At 38.0% G+C, this 24,717-nt stretch overlaps 1 protein-coding gene across 1 annotated transcript in view; it reads left to right on the top strand.

The window, feature by feature from the left end:
• Positions 1-24: 24 nt before the first annotated feature.
• SRPK2 (SRSF protein kinase 2) overlaps positions 25-24,717 on the top strand; it is a 111,699-nt gene continuing 87,006 nt past the window's right edge. Inside the window, exon 1 of the mRNA XM_009289049.1 lies at positions 25-253. Coding sequence (XP_009287324.1) covers positions 216-253 — 38 coding nt within the window. The 5' untranslated portion in view covers positions 25-215. The remainder of the gene's footprint in view (positions 254-24,717) is intronic.

Consider the following 24,717-nt stretch of genomic DNA (forward strand, 5'->3'; position numbering starts at 1 on the left):
CCGCCCCGGCCCGCCGCCTCCCGCCTCGTCCCCTCACAGCGCGGCTGGGCCGGCCCTCGCACAAGCACCGTGGCTCCTGCGGCCTCCTTCCCAACAAATGTGCTTAGCGAAATAAAATCGTTTGGTTAATAAGACTTCGGAAAGCGAGGGCAGGCAGTCTCGGTTGTGAATATTTTCTGATTTTTCCAGAAATCAAGCAGAAGATTGAGCTGCTGATGTCAGTTAACTCTGAGAAGTCGTCCTCTTCAGAAAGGTACAGCTGCATCTCTTGCATGAACGATTCATGGTGTAGCATTGCCAAGCAGCGGCGCAGGGTTTTTTTCTTTTCCTTGTCAAGTTTGCTGGTATTGTTTACGTATTGCATGCTGGTTATTGTACCGTGTCCATTGAACCTCTCTTCTTGGTTAAGCTTTGTGCGTTTTTGCAGAGATTGATTATTTTTTTTTTTTTTTTAATGAAGCCTACTGAGCTGCAGCATGCAAATCATACTACAGCAGGCTGCTGGTTTGTGTGTGCTGGTGTTGCAGACCTTGCTTCTTTTCACTGTCGTGCAAACAGCATCTCGATTTCTAAATTCGTTTTTAAAGACCTCGCGTTTTTGTTGTGTTGCAGGAAACAGTTCCACGGTTGCAAAGGGTTCCTTTCAATTTAGATGCATAGGAAATATAACTTGGTGAAGCGTTTCATGTCCTGTTATGTGGAAAGGGAGTGTCCTTTGCAAAGTAGCTCAGGAATCGCAAATCCTCCAATTAGTCACATTCTGTAAGATAGATGTGATCCTTGTTCAAGTCTGTGCTAGGAAATGGAGCAGTCGCTGCATGCAGTAATGGTTCATGCCTGCAGGTAAGGACAAAATGACTCAGAAGTGTTTTTAAAGCAATTATTTCATCTGTCAATCAGATTATTACAATTTCAAGTAGCTGTTTCGTTTTAAAGAAATATTTCGAGGTACTAAATGCACATTAAGTTTTCTGACGTGAAATAACCTCCTGGTGATTATTTTGTTGATTTTAAATGATCCAGCCCTGCTCACTTCTGTTTTGCTTGTGACTGAATTTTAAGAGAGATTTTTGTTTTCGAAATTGCCTAAATCCAGAGCAACATAATATCTTTTTTTTTCCACATTATTTACAGTAATTATTTTGGCTGTATGCAAAAGGCCACCCGAATGTTCTGTTTTGCCATTTTAATATTGGACGTTGGCAAAAAAAAATTATTAATTTTAAGCACTCTGTTTGTATGTTTAGCTGAAATTATTATCCAAAGTCCATTTTATTGAATGGCTTAGCATAGAAAGACATGATAATGTACTGAAAGCTATCTTAAGGAAACAGGCTAAAAGACATCTTTCAAAATGCATGAGTGCTGTGTGGCATGCATGGGTTTAAAAAACAAAATGAGCAGTTTAATTTGATTTATAAGTATAGTTGTGTAAGATACGTAGAAGCAAACTGCATTGCCTTTCACCAGCTGTAGTATAACAAAATATCAGCAATGAGAGATACAGAAAATGGTGGGGGGGAACGGGTTGTTAATTCACCTTTCCAAAATGGAGATATATGAGTAGCTTTGAGAGATGTTTTATTTATTTATTTATTCAAAATTAAGAATAATGAAAGAAAAAGTTAATGTTTATTTGTTTACCTCTATTCCACCCTGATGCCTAAAATTTTTAAATACAAGATTAATAAAATGGTGGTGATAACAGAGGGGCGATGGGGTGAAAATAGTAAAGGAAACAGGTGTTAACTTGATTTTTGGAACGGCTTTTGTTGGCATTGCTGTGGGGGAATTTATTATATAATACAGATATTTATTTTATCGATATTAATTTTATGCAGCACCCTAAAACTGATCAGTCTGGTTTTGAGCAAAACATGCTCATAGTTGAACTAATGGTAGTCCTAGATGAATACGTCCCTGTAAAGGATTATAACACATAATTAGAAAAGGATGCATTTGTCTGAGATCCATTTAAATGCCATTCATTAAAAAGCAAGATTTTATAACATCATGATGCGTTATCTTGCAATAAAGATTAAAATGTGAATGTTGTATATGCACATAGATTTCTTTTGTGGATTTAAATATGTGGTACTGTTCACCTGGAGATTGATTTGACACATCAACTGCGCAATTTATATGGTCAGTTGTAAATGAAAACAACTTTATATATTATCTGAGATTTTTTTTTTAAATAACCATGTTCTTTTCACCTATCTAAAAATAGACTGAATTTTTTTGCAAGCTGTTACGAAACAGTGCTGTCTATCCTATTAGCTGCCAGTTCCTTTCAAGGCCCTTCCAAAATTACTGTATAAGATGTTTTTAAGGAAAAAAAAAAAATAGTATTGAGTGTCTGAACTGCAAAACTGTCCTCGGTCTGCTGTATAGCGAAATTGCAGTATGTGTTCATACCATACAGACATGAACAGGTGCATGTTTTTGACAAACACAAAGGGAATTCATACTTGCATATTTTTTATCATCATCAATTTTTACCCTTGCTCCTAGTGGTTGGACTTTTTGGGAAGCTTGAGTTCTCTGGGTGGAAATGCTGGGTGGAAGATCTGAAAGAGTCCATGGCTTGTTTCTTGTTTTCCACACTAGCAGAGGCTGCTAGACAGTGCTTGCATAGCAGGAGGGGAGGGGAGAGGAGGTGCTGTGTGCATTTACAGAAGCTGATGAAATGGGAATAGAGAAGGAATGAGAGAGAAGCCCATCACTTGCCTCTTTCTTTGGTTGGTCTTTGTTTTTAACAAGAGTTCAGTGTTTGTGGGTTTTCCTGCTCACTTGGCGAGTTCAACATGTTATCCTCTCCTAGAGGAAAAAAATGATGAGAAGGAAGCTGGAATATAATGGATAGTTTGGCTGCTATGGAAGCTCAACATTTTAGAAATCCTGCAGCATTCTCTTAGGATAGTTGGTTGTTATGTTTTTAAGAGGCTTTTAGAAAGAGAGATGAACACTTTCATTGAGGATCCTCTGAGATGTTAAAGACATTGCAGCCTTGAAAAGCAGGTTAATACAAACCTGAGACATTTTTCATAGTGAGATTCATCCTTCCTCTCCCCTCACCTACCCCCTAGAAAAACTGTAACTGCAGATGGGGGCATAAGATAACTGTGTTTTGGTGTGTTACAGCATATTTCATTAAGCAGACACAATCAGACAGCATCTATAAGTCCTAAATTTCTCAGTAGTTAATGCTGCCTGTGTATGTGTTAGCAGCCTGTGACAAAGTCCTTGTTCCTTGTTGATAAGGTAACTCGGGTAACTACGGATGCATGTGTGCACATGGACTGTTACAGTGGATCAGGTAACCCGCTGTAACTTGTTACACTGAATTGATTTGTTTGGATGTCTGAGCTTTAAGTATACTGTGGAAATGTTTTCCTCCAGCATGCTTAGTGTGACACACACCTGGTTTCTTTATCTAATAAGTAGTAATTTAACCACCATGTACCCCTATGTTCTTCATGTTTCAGTGAAGGCTGTGTGAGGTTACTTGTCCAAGCTTTGCAAATGTCATTAGAAAGCAAGTAGCAGCAGCCAGACAGAGGAGGATGGTCTTTGGTCTTTCAAGAAAGAAAGCAAAAATACTTTAATTTCTGTTGTATGAGTTATGAGTTATTCTTGCAAATGTCATTAGAACGCAAGTAGCAGCAGCCAGACAGAGGAGGATGGTCTTTCAAGAACCCTCCAAGAAAGCAAAAATACTTTAATTTCTGTTGTATGAGTTATGCAGTCTTCTCATGTACAGTATAGTCAACCCTTTCAGCTGTACAGATTTTCTTTTTTGCCTTTTTAAGGGCTTTCTGGAACTCCTTGCAAGTTTGTTTTGTTTTGAGAAAAGAGTTCTTCCACCTGGTTCACTTTCTACTCTTTAGACTGCAAACCTAATGTATATAGTATTTTTCTTTTTCATACTTTAGGACAAAGACCTCTATTTTTTTAGCTCTGGTTTTGGATTTTAAATTTATGTCATCTTAGCAATGCAGTTTGACCACAGGGCATTTGCTGGTAAAGGTTATTAGCAAGGCTGGTAAGTCTGAAGTATTTGACTTGCTCTTTTCCCCTCTTTCTGTAACAGCTGCATGTTTCTTTAAAATGAATTTCTGCTTCAGTGGTTTTTAAAAAAAAAATTAATAGCAGCCACTCATGAGCAGTCTTGAAGTAGATAACTGGTGTGTGTATAATTCAATTTTCATGATTTTGAGGGGGTTTATAAATAGCAGTAAAGGGAAGATACTTTCAAATGACAGTAGGACAGCAAAGTGTGTTATTCACACTGAATAACACAATAGGAAGTTATTCTACCTTCATGTAGAAGTATTTGGGGTGGGGTGCTGCAGGCAAGGTTTAAGGAGAACTGTTCTTTTTTTATTATTATTTTTTATTTTAGCCTTGGGCTATGTATACCCCTCTCTCTTTGTAATTTATCTTTGCAGAGCAAATTAATGTATTTCTCAATGCTTTTACGTGGTTTCTTCATCAGGTCATCCCAAGAATGCAGTCAGGGATAAAGTAAAGGAGGAAGAAATCTAAAATAATGAGGAGGAAGAAAAAAGATGGAGACTGAGTACTGTCTGGTTCCTCTTCTAAGAAGAGACCTAATGTTAGTTGATATAAGAGGCATTGTGAAACAGGTTATGATGCTGAAGGGTTCTTTCAGGTTTAGGAACATGTGGGATTTTTTTTGTTCCCATTTTTTTGTGTGTTTGTTTTTCTTTTTTAAATTTAATTTAATTGTGGATGCACTACTTCTAAGGCAGAAGTGTCACTTGGAATGAAGTACAGAAATAAAACACATGTTTAAAAGTAGAACCACCATCAGCTCACAACATTGAGTATGAGCTGATATTGCTGCATGTCTGATAAATGTTTTGGAATAATTATTAGATAATAGGGCATTATAAGATAATAATTCTATTGTTATTTATATAACTAACATAGAAACAAAAAATAATTACCAGAATAATGCAACTATTTCATCAGTTCCACTAACTTCTAAACACGTTTTTAAAATACCATCTTTTCTTTAGCTGTCTTCCCTCTTTAATTTTTTTTTTTAAAGTGTAAAAGAAATATTGCCTGACTTCCATTTCAGGGCGGTTCAAATTTATTTTTAGTAGTCATACAGCTTTAATTTTTCAGTTTTGTTTAAAATAACATGAGAACAATGAACTGTATATTCCCCCCCCCCTTTTTTTTTTTTCCAAAATTGTAAGCTAATACTGCTATTTGTTGTATTTTATCTCAGAAGTAGAGAGGAAATCATCCTATCTTAATGTGGGCCCTGAGCTGTTTGTCCAGGGAGGCACTTCATTCCACCACTGAACTCTGGTGACAGTGTGCCTGTATAGCTATCTTAGACTAGATACTTAATTTTTAGATTACTAAAATTGGACCAAAACTAACCCTATGTTTTGTGTATTTTTCATATTAAAGGTTTTACAGGCTCATTGTTTTAGCGTGCAAGGCTTTTAAGTGAAGTATGAAAGGGATGTAGAGACAAAGAATGCAACTTGCCGTTGTGCTTGTGTAGGAAAAAAAAAATTGAAATAGCGTGTGTAGAAGCAGCCACTTGTGGAGCAGCTTTTTCACTTGAGGTGATATTTTTAGGGGACACTGCACTCTTAATTAGAGCTGATAGTACCTGTATCAGTTCATCAGTAGGCTTTGAAAAGATTTAGAATTTGAAGTGTATTTTATTTTTCAGTGATAGACTTTGTTTATTTCTATGTCTGTCTGGAATTTCTGCTATATGTAAGAAAATCATGTGCTTTGATATTTAATCACAAGTGAAATGTATCATTATTATTCCTACTATTCAGATGATCTTCTGGCTGATAGTACCTGTATCAGTTCATCAGTAGGCTTTGAAAAGATTTAGAATTTGAAGTGTATTTTATTTTTCAGTGATAGACTTTGTTTATTTCTATGTCTGTCTGGAATTTCTGCTATATGTAAGAAAATCATGTGCTTTGATATTTAATCACAAGTGAAATGTATCATTATTATTCCTACTATTCAGATGATCTTCTGTGCACTACTTGATATTTTTCTTTGGGATTTTTTTTCCTCTTATCTTTAAGAGCTTTTCATTATGCAGTTATTTGTGAGATATTTATTACCGGGAGGTTTCTAATATACCTTCTGAAAACACAAATCCTGGGTTTTGACACTTACTGTTGGAACTAAAATGAGAGAACTTTGGGAAAGGGAGAGATTGAAGGTGCTGGGGGGGTTGTGTGAGATTTTCATGTATAAGAACTGTTCGCTGGAAACTAATTCAAGCAATCCAGTGATGATTAGAACACAGTTAGTTAATGGCTAAAAAACACGTATGTAAAAAATTTGAAAACTATGATTTGAACAATACGCTTTCTCTTTCTAAGGTAAACATGCTTATTCCAATTCCACTTCAGGGTAAAAGGTCAGCGAAAAAGTAAGGGGTCATTTTAAGCAAAGCCTTTTTTGTTACAAATTTAGTCTATTTCATGACTTGAAACTTTTTGCCTTAATCACTGTCTTAATCATGACTTCACTAAAATGTCCACTCCAGGCCCCAGACAGATAGGAAGGGAATGTTACCTGATAGATTGCATAAAACAATGTGTACCTATGCCAGATGACTGCATTTCTGTTGTTGCTGTGCCGTGTTACAGGATAAATTCATTTATGGTTTTCTGCATCTTCACATTATATACTTACAAATGAATAATAAAATATTTAGATGTTCATATAATTCAGTAAATTTACTGTGATGTGATATGTGTATTTTCATTGATCCGCAACTGATGTAGTTACCAAGAGATGCTAAGCAACAGGTTAAGGAAATGTATGCCAGTTTAAGCATTCCATTTTGTTGCATAGTTTGTGTATTATAAGCATATTACCAGGAAATTGTGGCATCTCTCAGCTTGTGAGTTGCAGTGAATACTGCCATACAGTTCAGAGGATATCCATCAGTCTTTCAGTTTGATTGAAAAATACCTTTTCTGTCCAAAGGATGTCGTGAACAGAAGGTCTTTTACTAGTTCTGTCTTTAGGAATTTTACACTCCTGAGCCAGTATCTGCCCCAGGTGCTTCTGTATTTCTTCAAGACTCACCCTTAGCCTTGGGTAAACTCTCTGACAAAATCCAAACAGCCACTGTTACCTCAAAAACCAATATGAAAGTCATCTCATGTAGGATGCCTAACAAACACATGCTGCTGATTGTGACTAAATGGATAGTGCCTTGCTGTTTCCCTTTCTTTTGCTTTGCTTTTTTTCTCTGTTTTTATTCTTTAAAGCTCCAATTATGAAACAAATGTGTGCAGCTCCAAGCTCTGCCTGTTATATGGGCTACAAACGAAGGAGTGCCAGTTCTTTACCAAATTTGTCTACACAGCTTTCCTTGTCTGATTATAGCTTCAGGTCAGTCAGGCTAGTTGATTGTTTCTCTTCCATGACTGGACAATGTTCGAGACCAGAACCACATTCCACACAGATGTTCTGTTTGTATGAAATTCTGGCTGTTTAATAGGATGTTCAGAAGACACTTTAAATAACCTCTCTGTACTGATGTGTCCTAATTCTAACTTTATCTTGTCTTCTAAAACAACAAATTACTGTAAATTGGTGATACCCTCATTTGCTAGAAGATCATGTTTTCTTCTCTTGAAGGCTTGTGAAACGTATGTATTTTAATGTTGTGCTGGTTAATCTTGAAGACTTTTTTTTTTTTTCCCCAAAACCTGGAGCAGTGTAATTCCATGGAAGGGAGAAGAATTTCTTAAAGCTAATTCTTATTTGGCAAAATGTCATTGGAATAACATGAAGCATTTTAAGAATTCAGTGCTTTGTTTTCATGAAGCAACTTCCTATGTCCCAAATCTGCTGTGATGTTCACAGCCTTCCTAAGAAGGCAAGGACTTGTCCTCACTTCTGTTGCTCGGTACTACAGTGCATGAGGGTAGAGTAGTGTATATCTTTTTTGGGGGCAAAGGCGGCCACGTTAGTGCAGAAACTCTTCTTAAGATATGTGTTTGTTCTGTGTTGTCAAAGCTTAAATATTAGCAATAGTTCTGGCAGAAACTGGGAGAATTGTTTTTGTCATTAATAGTACTATAAAGAGACAGTATTATTTTCTTTTGTAACCACTGTATCAGAATATCCAGCAGTGATTTTTTTTTTTTGTGGAGGTGGAAAAGGGGTCTGAAATTCCTGTGGGTTTCAGTGGACAGCTGTTTTGTTATTCTGTATCCAGCATCAGGACCTGCAGATTCTCGTTGTCTGTCATCTTCAGCTGCTATGAGTGCTGTCCACAGAAGCATTCAGTTCCTGCCATGTCCACATACCAAACAGACGTATCAACCTCTGTTTATTCCATGTCATGAACTAGAATGGAAGATGTTTGGAATTATCTCTGTTCTTTATGAATCCTTCTATAAAAGGATTACCTTATCCATAGGAGACCTCTGAGGAAACCACCACACGTGTGGTTCTTTGTCATCCCCAGTATGACAGCGTAAAGCCTTTCTGACAGCTCCTATTGCGTATGTGACAAGAATCAGGAATTTCCACTGCTGCTTGGTTTCTTAGCTATGAGAAGCGTATGCTTCCGAGAAGACTGTAATACGGCTTTGGACGAAGACTTCCATAAGAGATATGAAAAAGATGATCAACCATAGTGATTCTGAAGTACATTTTTATCAATTAAAACATTTCATTCTAACATAATATAAATAAGAGTACAAACAGTCTTTATATGCTTAGTTTGAAGTCTCACTTGGCTCCTTCCCAGGTAACTAATGTTTCAGATTATTAGTCTAGAAAGCCAAATAAAAAAAGATACAGCCTTCTTCAGAATGCTTATGCTTCACAACAGAAGTGAAAGAATGGAGAACTTACAAAGAAATTATCGGTGATCAAGGAAGAAAAGTCTTCCCCTTTCTCACAAGTACTCTTGATATCTGTGGGTGGATTACTGAGACGATGAATTAGCATAGACCCTATTCCTTGGGCACCCCGGCTGTAGTATGCTGCCAGAGAATGCATGATTTTTTGTGCAGACCACTAGTATTTAAAGGTGCTGTTGCTCTTTATGGAAATCTGTTTACAAGTTTTTCTCCAAGGCAAACATATTAAATATGTTCCTGTAATTTAATTCACATCTACTTTGTTTCATCTGTATTTTTGCTTTATTTGTGTTACTCTTCCATTATAATGGTGTACAATTGAGTCCTGACTTGAAAAGGAAACGCATAGGAAAGATCTGGTCAGGATTCCTTTCAAACGTGTTTAGCACATAGGAATTTCAAGGGCTATTAAAAGAACAAGAGGACATCCAGTTGAACTAGAATGGTGCCTGAGAATGCTAATACTTTTTTTTACTATCATTTAAATACCCAGTGGTTTACAAAATGCCTTAGCAAATCTGCATGGAGTGTGTTCCAATAGATGCCAGGACAGCTTAAGCAGGTATAGACTACCCCGGACTCGAATCTAAGGCAGATTTATACACTTCGCCTTCAAAGTGTTACTGATAGGTTTGCTAAGAAACTTGCTAAAGGTGCATGTCCTTTTAGCCATGCCAGTTGTTAGAGGTAGCCAAATGTGGAAGGCTTTGTGTCCCAGAGGCATACCTCCTGTCCCAGCTAAATAGGTAAGCGCAAGACTGCTACAGTTCTGTGTCCCCAGGGCCAGCCAGTAATGAGACTGAACGCTTATTCCCAATAGGTGTGTGTGCATGCACACACACATACAGAAAATGCGTACGCAGCTGGCCACACAGATCAACAGAGACTCAAACCAGTGCTTTTATTGGCACCCACATAAACAATACACAGAGCACTCAAGCAAGAACTGCATGGACAGCCCAGTGCTGTTCCTCCTTTCCAGCTCCTCAGGAAGGAAGTCCTCTAGTGGAATTTTCACAGAAACTCACACACATGCTATATGGATCCTCCTAGTAGCTGGTTTTAAATGGTCTATGTAGTTGTTGAAGCCTTCACCCATTGGTGTCCCCCAGTTGTTGGCATCTAGACCCATGAGCCCCTGATGTTTGTGTTCTCGCTCCAGTTGCTGGTACTTAGACCTCTTATCTACTTGCTGGCCAGTCTGGCTTGAAGTTGGCTTGAGTTCACGCATACACACTCAGAATAGAAAGTGCATCCACAAAGAGGACAGAAATAGCGTTTAATGACAATATAGGATAGACTGTTGTGATCAAGGGCAGGGCTCAGTCAAACAAGTGCACTGACCAGCCACCCATTTGCACTAGACCTGCCCCATTTATCCTTTTTCCCTGCTGTTTTCCCATACTTGTTTGTCCCTTACCCACCTTTATCCCTGTCTTTTTCTGCCTCTAGTGCCTTCCCCTAAACATTTCATAATGACTTGCGTGCTCTCACAGTCCCACAGTAAGTTTTACACAATCCCAAAATGTTCTTCCTCCCTGCATCCCGTAATAAGTCCTGTACCCCTTAAGGCAATAACCTTTAGTTTTCAAGGTGTTTCTGGGGAGAGAGTTTCCTCCTTGACTCAGCTTGGTGAGTTTCACACTGGGGGAATGTGGTCTAATTGATGGTCTTAGGAGTAGCTGATTCAGGTGCTCCATTTTCACTGATAAGGTTGTTAGAGTTTTTCTACCTACTGTTTTTCCACTGATCCTTGCTGGATCTGTTTCTATTATGATTAGCCTTTAATCAGATAACCTAACACTGGTCTCCCACGGGCCTAGTAGCACCTGTCAAAACTGGGTCTAGGTCTGTTTGGATTTTTGGCCATCTGACATGGGCATCCAAAAGATTGAGATCAGCTGAGGATACAAAATGCACAATTCCTTTGCTACTACTTCTCGGGTTCATGGAAATTTAGTATTGCAGAGTTTTGTCTACTGCTTCACTCCTATTCAGTTTATAGACCTATATTTCTGGAAAGGAAAAGTGAGGTATCTTCTTACAGTGTGTTAAATATATACTCTATGCTTCGGACTTACACCTGCTGGAGATGTTAGGCTCATACATCTAATAAAGGCAAAGCTCAGCAATGACTGCAAGCAAGTAGTGCTACTTACTCTGCTGAACTTGTCCTCTGTGCTTGTTGCAAAACCCATTCGAAGTAAACTAGCACAGGGAGGCATAATAATAGTAAGGAGTTCTGGAGCATAAACCAACTCAGACTAGACATCCTGCCTCTATGCGTTCTGGTCCAGAAAAGAGCTGTCTGATAATAGCAATCAAAAAGTATTTCTTGGGCCAGTTTAAAAAAGGCAAAAAGCAATCATATATCCTTATTTAGAAGTGGAGTAATGTCTCCAAGGTGGACAGGAAGGCCAGCCGTTAATTTGACCTGCAAGCATCAAGAGATGGCTCAATTCCCTTGCAAGGTAGCTGAGCAGGCAAAAATCGCAGACCCACAATGTATATTAGCCAATATTTGGCTATCTGACATCTGTATTCAAAAAACCTGGCATGTATTATTTCTACTGTAAGAGCCCAACAGCTAGCTAATACTTGAGCCTTTGCCAAGTTGCTTCTCTCAGGAAGAGAAATAGATTATGTGATTTGAGGGTTGTGAGATTTTTTTGTGTGTGTATGTGCAGTCCTGTTTATTTACAAAGCATGTAAACAGAGCTCTGTTTGCTTGAGCAGAGTAGAAACAAAGTGCAACAAGCAGCTATTTTGCTGATGTTTTCAAGTCCGCCTGTCTAGCAAGTACTGTACTAAAAAAAAAAAACCCTAAAACTCAACACCCTAAAAAACAACACCCAAAAAACCCTGCACAACTTTCTCTCCTGAGATCACAGGCACAGCATTTTTTGCTGTTTTTTTCTGTTTAAACACAGAGGCATATATAACTGCAACAGTTTTCCCCAACTCCTTTAATTTTATAATTGTTATTTATAAAATTGTTCATTCTTCACACACTTTACAGTCTGACTGGATTTGATGTGTAAATGCTTTGGACAGTGTTTGTTTTTTTTTTTTTTTTTTTTTAACAGCTGTTGTGTAAAAGACCTAATGTTCCTTTCTTTCTTAGACTAAAAGCAGGGTATTCAGCCCAACCATCAGCCTTGATTGCAGCGAAATACAGAATTCTTTAAAGAGCAGCTTGATCACAGACTTTTTTTTTTTTTTTTTTTAGGATAACAATGCCATACCTAAAGTATAACTTTCAAAAAAAGTCTTTATGCATGCTATAATACCTTTATTCACTTTCTGGACTCTACAGTTTGTTCCCAGGTCATGTTGTGTGGCATCTGAAGACTCCTGCCGTTTACTGCAAATAGCTCTAGTCGGGCCTTTCCCGTGAACAGGTGTGAGCTGCTTTAGGATCTGTCTTCCCAGGCTTCTACCAGGTCTTCACTGGACTTCTCTAGGGCAAGAGTGTTTAGATTTAGTCCATCCCGGTTTGGTGTGTTGGTTTTTTTTTTCCTTTTCCTCCTTCTAAATGATTGCTTTTCTTCTCTAGAAAGTCTGACTCTAGGTTATCACATGATGCTTCATGACTCTGCTCCATTGGTCTAAGCCTGCGTGAGTCAGCTGGAGCTGACATACACGTTGTCTTCCTTAACTCCTGAAAGCTTCTCAGACTCATGACTTCCTGGCTCTCTAAACCTCAAAGACCTCATTGTTTTGTCCACAACTAGCAGTTCGTGTGTGTACAGTTGCTTGTAAAAAGTAATCTTGAGATTCAGTTGCAGTGGAGTTTTATATGCAAGTAGTACCACAGGAGGTTTATCCCAGAGTTTTCCCTTTACCCCCACCCCAGTTTTCATTCTTGTTGTCCCTCTTTGTGTTTAGGTACCATCTGCTCACAGTCCTCTGTCATCTGTTTGCTTTGTTATCCCCTGCCTTTGATTTTGTGCTGGTTGTTTGAAAATTTATTTTAAAGTACTGATGCATTGAAAGAGATATGGGTTATGTGAAAGTGAAAGTTAGAGACGTGAAAACATGGTAGCACTTCACTTGCTTCTGCATATATATATGTTTGATGAAGGTTTTATGATAATTGAGTTATCAGCTTGTAATGGCTAGAGTTCACAAGAGAAAAAGTAGGATTTATTGTGACGTAGCAAAAAAATGGTCCAAGTGTATACTGAAGGACAAAAGTGTTAGAGGCTTAAGATATATTAAACATTCATTAAACAATAGCAGTGTCTGTTGTTTATCTTGACTTTAGCAAGACTTTTGACACTGTCTGCCGTAACAACTTGATTGACAGAGGAAGTCTGGATAAGTAGATAAGTAGACACTGAAGTGGATTGAAATCTGTCTGAACTGTTGGGCTTAAGGGCTGTGGTCAGTGGCACAAAGTCCAGCTGGAGGCCAGTCACTAGTGGTGTACTCCAGCAGTCATCCTTTACTGGGGCCAATACTGTTTAATATCTTCATTAAGGACCTGGCTGATGGGACAGAGTACACTCTCAGCAAGTTTGTGCATGATACAAAACTAGGAGTGATTAATGCACCAGAGGGTTGTGCTGCAGAGGGACCTTGACAGGCTGGAGAAATGGGCTGACACAAACCTCCTGAAGTTCAACACAGGGAAATGCCAAGTCCTGCATCTGGGTGGGAATAGCCCCATGTACCAGTGCAGGCTGGGGGCCAACCAGCTGGAAAGTGGCTTTGCAGGAAAGGACCTGGTAGACAGCACGTTGAACATGAGCCCCCAAAGCACGAGGCAGAGCAAGTTGCCAGCAAGTCAAGGGAGGTGATCCTTCCCCTCTACTCAGCCCTGGTGAGACACACTGGAGTGCTGTGTCCAGTGCTGGGCTCCCCAGTACAGGAGAGCTCTACAGGGACATACTGGAGTGGGTCCACTGAAGTGCCACAAAGATGGTGAAGGGCTGGAGCCCTTATCATACAAGGAGAGGCTGAGAGAGTTGGGGTTGTTCAGTCTGGAGAAGAGAAGGTTCAGGGGGATCTTACCAGTGTGCAAATACCTGATAGGTGGGTGTAAAGAAGACAGACTTCTCAGTGGTGCCCAGTGAGCAGAGAAGAGGCAGAAGGCACAAACTGAAATACAGTATTTACTGAAATACAGTAAACTCCATTCTGACTAAGAAAAACTTTTTATTGTGAGGGTAGTTGAACACTGGCACAGGTTGCCTAAAGGGGTTGTGGAATCTCCATCTTTGGAGATACTCAAAACCAAACTGGTCATGACCCTGAGCAACCTGCTCAAGGTGACCCTGCTTTGAGCAGTCAGGTGGGACCAGGTGACCTCCAGACGTACCTTCCAACCTCGACTGTTCTGTGACTGTATTTGGACAAAGCTTGCTTTCTCAAATTCAGCTAAAACTATAACAGGAACGAACCATACTGGAGTTCTTAAAAGCTATTACTACTTTTTTTTTTTAAATAAAACCTTCTTACATCAGGAATTTGTTTTTCTGACTTCTGTACTTAAACTGTAATCCTAAGATGTTGCTTTTTTAGTTGGTCATCATCTTTTTCTGTTGAAAGCATCTTTTTCAGTAGTCAAGTAATTCACATGACAGCACATAACTTTTCTTTGATATTGTTCTATATATTCTTGTTTATTGGCCATCAAGTCAAAACCTGTAAAAAAAGCCTGTCCAAAAGGCACCTGTCTGGTCCAGTTCTATCTCTTTGGCTGTTTGTTTCCCCTTCTACAGTAACTGGGGCTTCACTAGCTTTACAGTAATAATTCTTTGTCTTTTTCCTCTAACTGCTTCTAGAATTCACTTTGGTGTTTAGCTGTTCTGCATCTAGGGAAGGGATTGGGTCTCAGATCTATAGGCAGATGTTTTACAGTGGACTTAAAGGTAATCAGCAAGGGAGGTATTTGATTGTTGTTCATCATCTGTGCTGGATATTTCAGAAGTATATACTATTCCTGCATCTTAATTTCTGATGCTCCGAGTTTTTCATAGTTAATTACGCTGTTCATCCATTAAACATTCAGCAGATTCTGAAATAAGATTTGGGTTGGGAGGGGGGTTGTTTACTTATTTATGGTAAATTCATAGCCTTAATTGTGATGGGGAAAGCTTTTTACTGAATTATATTAATGATGTGATAATTTAACTCCTTCAACACATGTGACTAATACACTTGTCATATGCGAAGTAATACAGAAACTTTCCCTTTTCTTGGGAAATCTCATCTTTATTCACTGGTAACAAAACCACCATTTTTGTTTCTGTGGAAACTGCTGTGAAGTAATAACTGGGCAAACTGTAACAATTCCTTCATAATTAAACATATAGAAAGTTATTTTTACCTGTGACTTCTGTCTTTTAGGTTGGTACCAGCCCATTCTAAGTAATAGAATGCAAACTGCAGATACTCAAAGTTACAGGAAAAATGGAACACTCAGCTCATTGATGGGAGTTTGGCAATGAAACTTTTTTATAAAAACAAAGGAGGATATGGAATAAATATGTAAAGTGTTCTATCTTTAAATGAGAACTTTTAATGCAAATAGAGATGGGTAAAAACTAATTCTGAGTGTAATGCAGTTAACTGTCAATATGGTTATTGGTGCACAAGGATTTACTTGTGAAATACATTGCACTGCATTTTTGTTAGGATAGGCACATAATAATTAGTGGGCTTACAGCTATTTTTAAACAAATGTAAACGTCAGTGATTTATATTGTGCATACTGCAAGTGTTTGGTACTCTCAACTGGAATGTTGTCTCCTTCCTTTTTAGCCTCACCTGCATGTATTTTGTGTCCCCTGTTGATTTGTTTTTTGCCTTGATTGGATAGGAGGATCACAGGCTACAGTACATCAACTTATGTTGTAGCTTTTCAAGTAGTGCTGGTAGCCTGCTGTATGACCTAGATACTGAAAAGTTGGTAGGCTATCAAGAAAGAAAATAATTCTTGCTAAGTAAAAGTGATTTTTTTGGAAGCGGGATTATGCAGAATTCTTAGAAAAATATATAGCCAGGATTTTCATATTCAGTCTGTCTGCAGAGTTCAGTCACAGACTGCTTTGAGGGATTATGAAAAGTATTTCTTATTTTGACTGCAATAAAATTTATATTGTTTAAAAATAGCATTGAGATGATAAACTAAAAATTATGTTCTGTAGCATGCCTTTGTGCTAAGGCTTTTTTTTAAAGCCATATGTAAATAGATCATGGTGAGTGGTTTAATTGATTAGAGGAGGGAAGGTATTGATATATCTAATTCTCAATTTTTTTTTTCAAGTAATCTAGTCCTTTTTTAATCAAGTCTTCCTGAGTTGGAAATCAAAGTTTTGTAATTTGAAATGTAAATGAAGATTGAAAGTCTTAAAGTTTCTTTCTAGTTATTTTTTTGGCATTTTGTAACAGTAACAGTTTGTTACTGTTGTTAGCATTCAAGCCTATAATTTCATAGTAATGAAAAAGTCTGCTTTCAATTACAATGTTATTTCACTGCATGTAATAAAATTGCTAGAACTTCAGTGAAATATAGACCGGCTTCCTTGTGCCAGATTGGAGGATTTAAATTGCTGTTGTGTAGAGGTGTGGGTGATGTCGACAAAGTGTCAGTGTAGGTGATTTGTTCGGAGTGAATCACTAACTGGGTAGGAAAGTGAAACAAACTCTCAGGTCAGCTTTTATTTTGTGTGTTGATTTGACTTCAAAATGCAAATCTTAGGAGGCAATTACTAGAAATCATGAAATGCACTATTTATGTTAAACTTAAGGGGCAAAAAATATTATGAAAGATAGGGAAGAGAGACTAATATTTATACTGTTGTAATAAATATATCCTTTGTCAGTATATCTTTTCTTAGTTTTACAGGCTTCATGCTAGTTAAGTTTGGCAAATTTGTCTAGATATTGCTAATTACTGTTCCAGTGTTGCTGACATGACTAATTTTTCCAAAATCTGTTGAATACACTGTGTTTTGCTTAAGTCATATTGTGCATTGCCTAGGGTTTCTTTTTTATCTTGGTTTTTTTTTTAACAGTTTTAGTCGATTGCACATTGTTGTATCAGCATACTTCAGAACAGTCCAAGCTCATGTTGAACTGGAATCTGTAAACATAATTAAGGTTCGTAATTAGGTTTGTTAATGATATAAACACAAAAGGCAAATGTTTTATTCACTCTTTGATTGTATGATTGTGATTTGTCTATTTAAGAGTTTTCTTTCAAATGATTTGATTTTTCTTAAAGACTAGGATTCTTAGTGTGAAAGATGCATATATGTGTTTCTTCCAAACAAAGAATACTAGGGGAAAGACATGATACATATACGCTCTGAAGAAAAGGATTTTTTTTTCCCCAGTTTTTGCTTTTTAGAAGGAATGAGACGTCAGTTTTGAGAAATTATGTTTAATGGTTTCCTGTAAAGCATAAGTATAAAGGCACATGTAAATGCAATATATCTTTATAAATTTTCTACATATTTAACTTAGTTGAGTATTTCTTGCCTTTTTTTAACAAAAGGTACTGAATTTAAAAATTCAGCTGGGCTTCTTGTGTACTTGTGTTAAGTCAGTCTTAACATGTCAGCATTGGTTTTTTGACTTTTTTAATGTGGTCCCCACTGTTGTTATACCTGCAGTTTGCAAACATTAAAGCATTAGCTAAAAGAAACAGATACTGACTGAGGCTGGTAAAACTGATTTCAATGAGCTGTGTTAATTTGTACCCACATTGATTGTAAGTACCTATCTCCATCTTATACTCCTGTTTCTAGCTTACTTTTACCAAGGCTGACGATTATAACATCCTTGCCTGAGGAAAGCTTGATGTATCTCCCTCCAGGACTCATCAATAACTGTATTTGAACTTTCCTTAGGGTTTTAAGCAGAGCACCAGAAGTCGTTACTCTCCCTCAGGATCTGATTTTACTGTGTCTGAAATGATGCCAGCCTATGACAGTCAAAGCAAAAGGCCTGTGTTTGATTATCAAACGCTGTTGTATTCATACTGCTTTAACTTCTAGGCCATTTTGTTCATTCTTGCAACCAGTGTAATTTTGAATTTCTCCATGTTGTGTATGAGGTTACAGATCAGAGAGGAGCTAAGGCATGGTTGTGATGATTCTTTACTATTTTTAACATACTTTGATTTACCTTTTAGTGTAGCTTGTGCTCTCTTGGAATTTTTTGATGTTACAACGGGAAATAGCAGTTGTTCTCAAGCTTTTAGCAGGTGCTTGCTGCGTGTGTCTGCACGCCTATAACAAGCTGAGCAAGCGAGTGTGAGGACTGCTCAGTTAATGTGGCAGCGCTGCTGCTGCTGCCCTGCTTGGGTCTACATAGGCTTATTAGGGAATCAGTCTCTGGTAGTACCTGGATTAAAGGTGGATTAATTCTGGGTATAGTATTAGTTGAGCATGTCCCTTTTCTGTTCACTTTCGTACAGGAAGGCTGATTTCTGGCACAGAAACAGGTATCTAGAGAGCTGGTGATATCTTAGACTGTCCCAGCTGTCCTCTAGGTGGCTATTTCCTGGATTTCTGGCTGGCAAATTCTGTAACAGGATTTTGGTACTGGTGACGTGACAAGCTTACCCAGGTTCCTTATGCTTCTCACTGAACTACAAGGGATAAATACCTCTTGTGTGTGGTTCCGTGAGAAGGGCTGACCTCAGCCTAACAGTTTTGCAACTGGAATGAGTGGTCCTGCCACAGCTTTTTCACTTGCGCCAGTCTTCCTCTCCCCTCTGCCCCCCCAAGTTTTCCACCTCAATGAGCTGAGTTAGTTCACTGGGGCATCGGGTAAGTGCCAGAGCCTGCATGCTGGATGGGAGCAGAGAACGTGTGAGCAGGACAGTAATTGCATATACCATGAGCTATCGAGGTTTTTTTTCTTCTTTTTCCCTAGCATAACATTAACCTTTAGGTTTTAAAACTTCACCTAGGATTTACTTGTGCTTATTCCAAGTCAGCCGTAACACTTCAGCATTGTTTTGTGGACTTTTTTTATTGTAGTCCCCACTATTGTAGCTGTAGTTTACAAACATTAAAGCATTAGCTAAAAGAAAATGTTGCAATTCAAATTTTAGGATTAACAGAAATTCTGACAAAAAAGAATATGTTGATCTAGATGAATGCTCATTTGTTTTATACAGTAAGAATATGGCATGTCTTTCAGTGTATTTAGTAATCAAATGCCTAATAGAGTTTGTGCGTAATTCCACATAACTGAGTTTTTTAGTAATCCTTCTAATGTCTACCTGCTATGTAGGCAGACATTTCTTCCATCTTAATGATTAGATAGTGAGATTTTCAGACTAGCGTACTGCTTAGGTATTTTGGGTTTAATGTACATTAAAATGAAACAATAGAAAAATCATCAGGTATTCTTGGGTATATGGTTGCCACTCAGAAATTACAAAGTCAGCTGCTACTTGAAGGTCAACGTGGAAGAAGAGCTCACCTACAAAACACAGGCTCATTTGCTCTTGTAGAGCCTTATCACCCAACTCCTTCCAGTTTTGGGGGGATGAAAGTTGAGACTTTGTTTTTTTTTTTTTTTCCCCCTGGATCCTAGGTGTCTGATAGGAACATCATGAGCATGGTGTTTCTCACCTCTCTCCAAAAGTGGCTAGGATAGCTGGCTATCCTTGCATTTTGACAATTTCTATTTTTACAGTGTCTCTTCAGCATTAATTAATCCAGCATCTTTCTTATCTTCTATTTCACAGATCAACAGCAACAATTAATCTGTGTGGTATAAGGCGTTTAATTTCTTGTCTCAGGAGTTCTTACTAACAGCAGTGGAACTGTTAGGCTTTTAAAGCATTCTGGTTCTGTTTGACAAAGTTTTGAGAATATAGGCATTGATATTTTAAAAAACTGTGTAAGGTGCAACAGTGCCATCGCTATTTAGGGACACATCGCATATTTGGGGAACAATAATTATAATCCTCCAGAACAGGGACTTCATTCTTGAAAGGGGAAGGTGGGAGGAAGGCTGGTGTTAACATCTATGGTCCCATGTTGGCCGTGGAAGTCAAGTGAGATTTCCATCGGTAGTTTAGTTTAGCTGTAGGTTAGTTACTAGTGTGGCATTGTCACCTATGAAGATTGCATGTACAGCACACCCTCTGTGATGCATTACCTCTGTATTTCTAAAAGTGAAAATATTGCCAAGGCAAGGCATTGGCAATCCTGTTAGAATTCATATCAAGTAATGATGTGTTCACAGTATAACATCCTCCTTAGTGTATCATGCATGGCAACAAATAGTTATTTGTGGAATGCAAAAAGGTGTTCTCATCTGTAATCAATACTATAGCTTTTTTAGACCAGTCTTGGAGTGGAAAATTCCTCTAAATACTAACCCTAGTTCAACAGTAAAATTTTAAGAGAAGTTTTCTGAATTGAAAGGGGGGGGGGGGAGACCACCAAAAAACCCTAGAAAATTATCTTATGTGTGTGTTTGCCCATTTCAGTGATCTGGGTACATCAGCCAGGAGCTGGAGATCTAAATGCCATCGAAGACTCATTTGAAACATGAAAGCACCCATTAAATATCGTAACTGTTTCAAGTTCACCGTGCCCAAAACCTGTTATGTTTTTGTTGCAGGAAAGATGCTGAAGCTTTAAAGTTAGAACAGTACATAGCTAGATCATGCTAGTATGAAAAGACATTTGATCTAAGGCTTAGTAACCCCAGGAGACACGGCTGCCTTGTTGATAGTCCTGTTTGGAGGTAGGAAAAAAGTATTTACAATTCACTGAGCCTTTGACAAGGTGACTTAGGGAGGGTGATGGCATTTGTTCTCTCTGGAACAGTTTAAAAGAAAGAGGGACCTGAGAAATTATAGTTCAAATATCAGTGACTAAAAATACTGCACAATTCAGTTTCATTCTGAGAAGGAAGGCAACACCTGGCAAAGGAACCCTGTTAATACAGTGAAATATCAGAGCTTTCTACCTCTGGCAAACTGTCTCAGCTCAAAATAGAGATAATACCCATCTTTATAAAATTTTCACTCTTTTATAGATTCCCTACATTATTAAAGTCAGTATCTGTTCAAAAATGCTTTTTCTTATCATAATTTACAATACAGAATGTCAAATTAATCAGGTCAGTAAGGCTTAGTTAAGATGATGCTGAAACCTATGTAAAATGCTAATGGTTTTTCAATCCAAGGCCATCCGTACTGCACAGACTGAGAGTATAAGAAGATTCATGTGTATGTATGTGTGTGTATATGTATTTGTTTCAGTATCGTTACAGGAGAAATGTTGGGGTGAATCACCCAGGCTTATGGTAACCTCAGAGTTCTGTTCTTTGTGAGAAGTCCATAATGAACCACATGTATTTACTCTTTAAGCCATTTGTACTGTATGTGTTACTGCATAGTTTTTAAGGTTCTATGTAAAATTTCATGGAGGAGATACTTCATCTTTAAAATACACATAAAGAGCACAGTTTCACAGTTGGCTTAAGCCTGCATTTGAAGTCTTACCTTATCCCCAGCACTTGCTTCTTCTGTTCTTCTCTAGTGCTGGCACTGGTGCTTTTGATGCAGTCAGTTAGATCAAGGTTTGATCACCCTGAAAATTGCCACAGAGGATGGGAGGAGGTTTTCGTCTGGATTAGGGAGCTACATAGCATAGCGGTGTGAGCACAAATGCAGGCAGAAGAAATGCCTGGAAATAAGCAAAAGGCAGGACAGTCCATCTCACTGGAAGCAGCAACTTGGATCAGCCTAAGTCAATTGTGAAGCTTAATTCTGACAGTTTCTAAAGAGATAATTCTAATAAATATCACTCGGAAGATATACCGAATAACAGCAAATCCCAAGAGCTCATTACCATTGAAATAACTGATCCATCTTCTGTGCAGTCTTGTCCACATCGTCTTATCCCTGCATTTGCACTCACTTTGCAACTTGCCCATTATGTTTCAGCTTGTTTAGAACAACCTCCAAAAGAAGTGAATAAATGAGTGCTAGAGCTGGTGGAAAGGAGAGGGCAGGACTGCATGCCCATGACTGAGAGAGAGGAGCAAGACTGACTCTTTCACAGTGACAGTGAGCTCTCAGGTTGACTCTATACATATGACTGAACCACAGATCCACTCTCAGCCCCAGGAAAGGAAGAAGTGGGGAGATTAGCTCCCTGCCACCAAAAAAAGGAAGGAAGGGAAGGTGATGATTTATTCCTCCTTCTGCTGTGCGTATTCTTCTGCTGATGTTTATTCCGTGCCCTATCTTGCATCAGCTGTATCACTCGTGGCTCTTCTGTGCACTGCTTCTAACTTGTGAGACAGAAACGTTAACCAGTTTGATTTGCTTTGGGGATTTTTTCGTGGCTTTAGCAGGAGAAGAGTGTGCAGGTAGAGGCAGGTGAAAAAAATTGGAGTAGGGAGCATGACCTCCTGCTGTTGTAATGTTAGTACTGATTGTACTGATTTGTTCTGGATAGTAAAATGGAGGGATTGCTGAAAAATTTCAGAAAAAACTCTACAAGAGGGAGGTAATGTACGTAAAAGTGTAAAAAATGTAAAATGAAGCTCATGAGGGGAAAAACCTTTACATCTAGTGATCGGATCTAGTGCAATTATTATCAATATTGGAGGAGTACTGGATCCACAGAAGTCACAGCTCAGTGCTGTAGTAGGACTGTAAGTAGGATGTTAGGGGACTATCAGGAAAGGAATCGTGATCAGTGGATAAATAAGCAGTGTCTCATGCCTTAAATAGGGCACTCAGTGCCTGTTTGCCATCTCAGAAAGAATATAATAAATGATTGAGAGAAGTGACATGGAATTTATAAAATTGTGAGTGACATGAAAAGAGTAAATAAGAAATATTTTTTTCACTGTTTCTTCCAATACAGGAAGCTTGCAGGCAGTTTCTGAACAAACAAAAGGAAATTATTCTTCAAATGTGGACAGTTAAGTGTGTGGAAGTCCTTGCCACAGGATGCTAATGTTAAATTTTATCAGTTCAAGAGGTGACTGAACAAGTTTATAGAAAAATACTTCACTGAAGACTGTTAGATACAAAGATCCCATTTGTGGCCCAAGAAGTCCCTATGGCAAATTGCTGCAGACTGGGCCAGTTTTTGGCTACTGTCATGTGTTTGATCATTCCTGTACCTTCCCAAGATGTCCACTTTCAGCCACTGTTAGGAATAGGATAATGGACTAGATGCAACTTTGATCTGACTCAGTGTGGCCGTTCTTCTGCTAGCAGAACTCAAAGTAGCTATGTGTATTGTCAAGGTAAGTTTTATTTTTGGGGAGATTGAGTTGTAATGTGAAAATGCCCCAAGTAGTTCTAGACTTTTTCTTACTGAGTGCTAATGGGCCATACTTGGCACTGATAATTTTTGAACTCTTCAGGTAGGAAAAATATTTTTTTGAAGATAAAAATATGCAGCTGTTTATTATGGTTTCTCTACAGGTAGAATAACAGTTGTGCTGTTTTATATTAAAATTGCAGAACTTTGGTTAAATCACATATACAAGTATTGAGTGTTGCAATTTCATGGGAAGTTTTTTAAGAACTTGGTCAGTGTAGATCACTGAATAAAGTCTCAGGTCTGTAGATAAGAAAAAAATGAATGTGTGTGAGTTTGGAAGTGATCAGTAGTATATAGTAAAAATCACAAACTCAGTTTTCTTTTTCTAGAAAATAATTCTGTAATAGTCCTTTATTGTGAAGACTGTTTTGAAATGGTGAATAGTAAGTTGTTGAAGCCATTTCAGGTGCTAAGCAAAAGCCCATAACTATTTTCTCCCTAATTATTATTATTTTGAACATGCCACGTACAGAATAAAGAAATAAAGTTGTACCTTATTTTTGAAATGTATACAGAAGTTATGAAGGTGTTCTGGACTGTTCCCCTCCTACTCTCCAAAATGTTTTTGATACTCTCATCCAGCTTTTTACATCTTTTAAATAGAATTTCTAGTCTGGTATCTTCTCCGTTTTGCTAGAGGTTTTTTTGCATGAGTCAGATGTGCATTAGTAGTTCTCACTGTTTTAATTAAAGTGGCGGAGTTGTTGAATCCTTATCAAGGCAGACTGGGATGGAGGGGACAAAACAGAACAAAACCTCACATCTCATCTTGATTCTTAGGTTAATCATCTAGAGTGTCTCTAAAGTCATGATCACATAATTCTTTTAACCACCTACAGAGTCTTCTAACATAGATGGTAGTTTAATGTCTAAAGTAAGAGCAAGCAAGAAAAATATTTACATTCCAAACCAAAAATTTACAGGTTTTCAAACTTTATAAAGAACTTGTAAAAAGAGGGCAAATTCTTTTAACCACCTACAGAGTCTTCTAACATAGATGGTAGTTTAATGTCTAAAGTAAGAGCAAGCAAGAAAAATATTTACATTCCAAACCAAAAATTTACAGGTTTTCAAACTTTGTAAAGAACTTGTAAAAAGAGGGCATGTAATCCTACATCTTCCAGTTTTTAAAGTTTTTTTGGGGTTTTTTGGTTTGTTTTTTAGGCAATAGACTGGTAAGCAGGTGCAAGACAATTTTTGCTGACAGTAGCAAGGTAATTACAGTATACATGCGATAGGTGCAAGGTCATGGGTTTACACAAAACTGGACAAATCTTTTCAGTACTTACCTGTTTTTGTGGTTGCTTTATGTATGCATGGTATATGTAAAATACATTTTATATTTATTTTTGTAGAAATAGAAGGACTGGAAGTACATACAGAATCAATGAAGTCCTGACAGTGTTTTGGAGTCCTCCTTTAATGTGTAGAGAACCAAAGCCAGAACTTTTTGCTGTGAGAATAATATTAGTTCTTGG

This window comes from Aptenodytes forsteri, unplaced genomic scaffold (genome assembly GCF_000699145.1).
Source record: "Aptenodytes forsteri isolate BGI_AS27 unplaced genomic scaffold, ASM69914v1 Scaffold137, whole genome shotgun sequence".
In the NCBI taxonomy this organism is placed as follows: Eukaryota; Metazoa; Chordata; class Aves; order Sphenisciformes; family Spheniscidae; genus Aptenodytes; species Aptenodytes forsteri.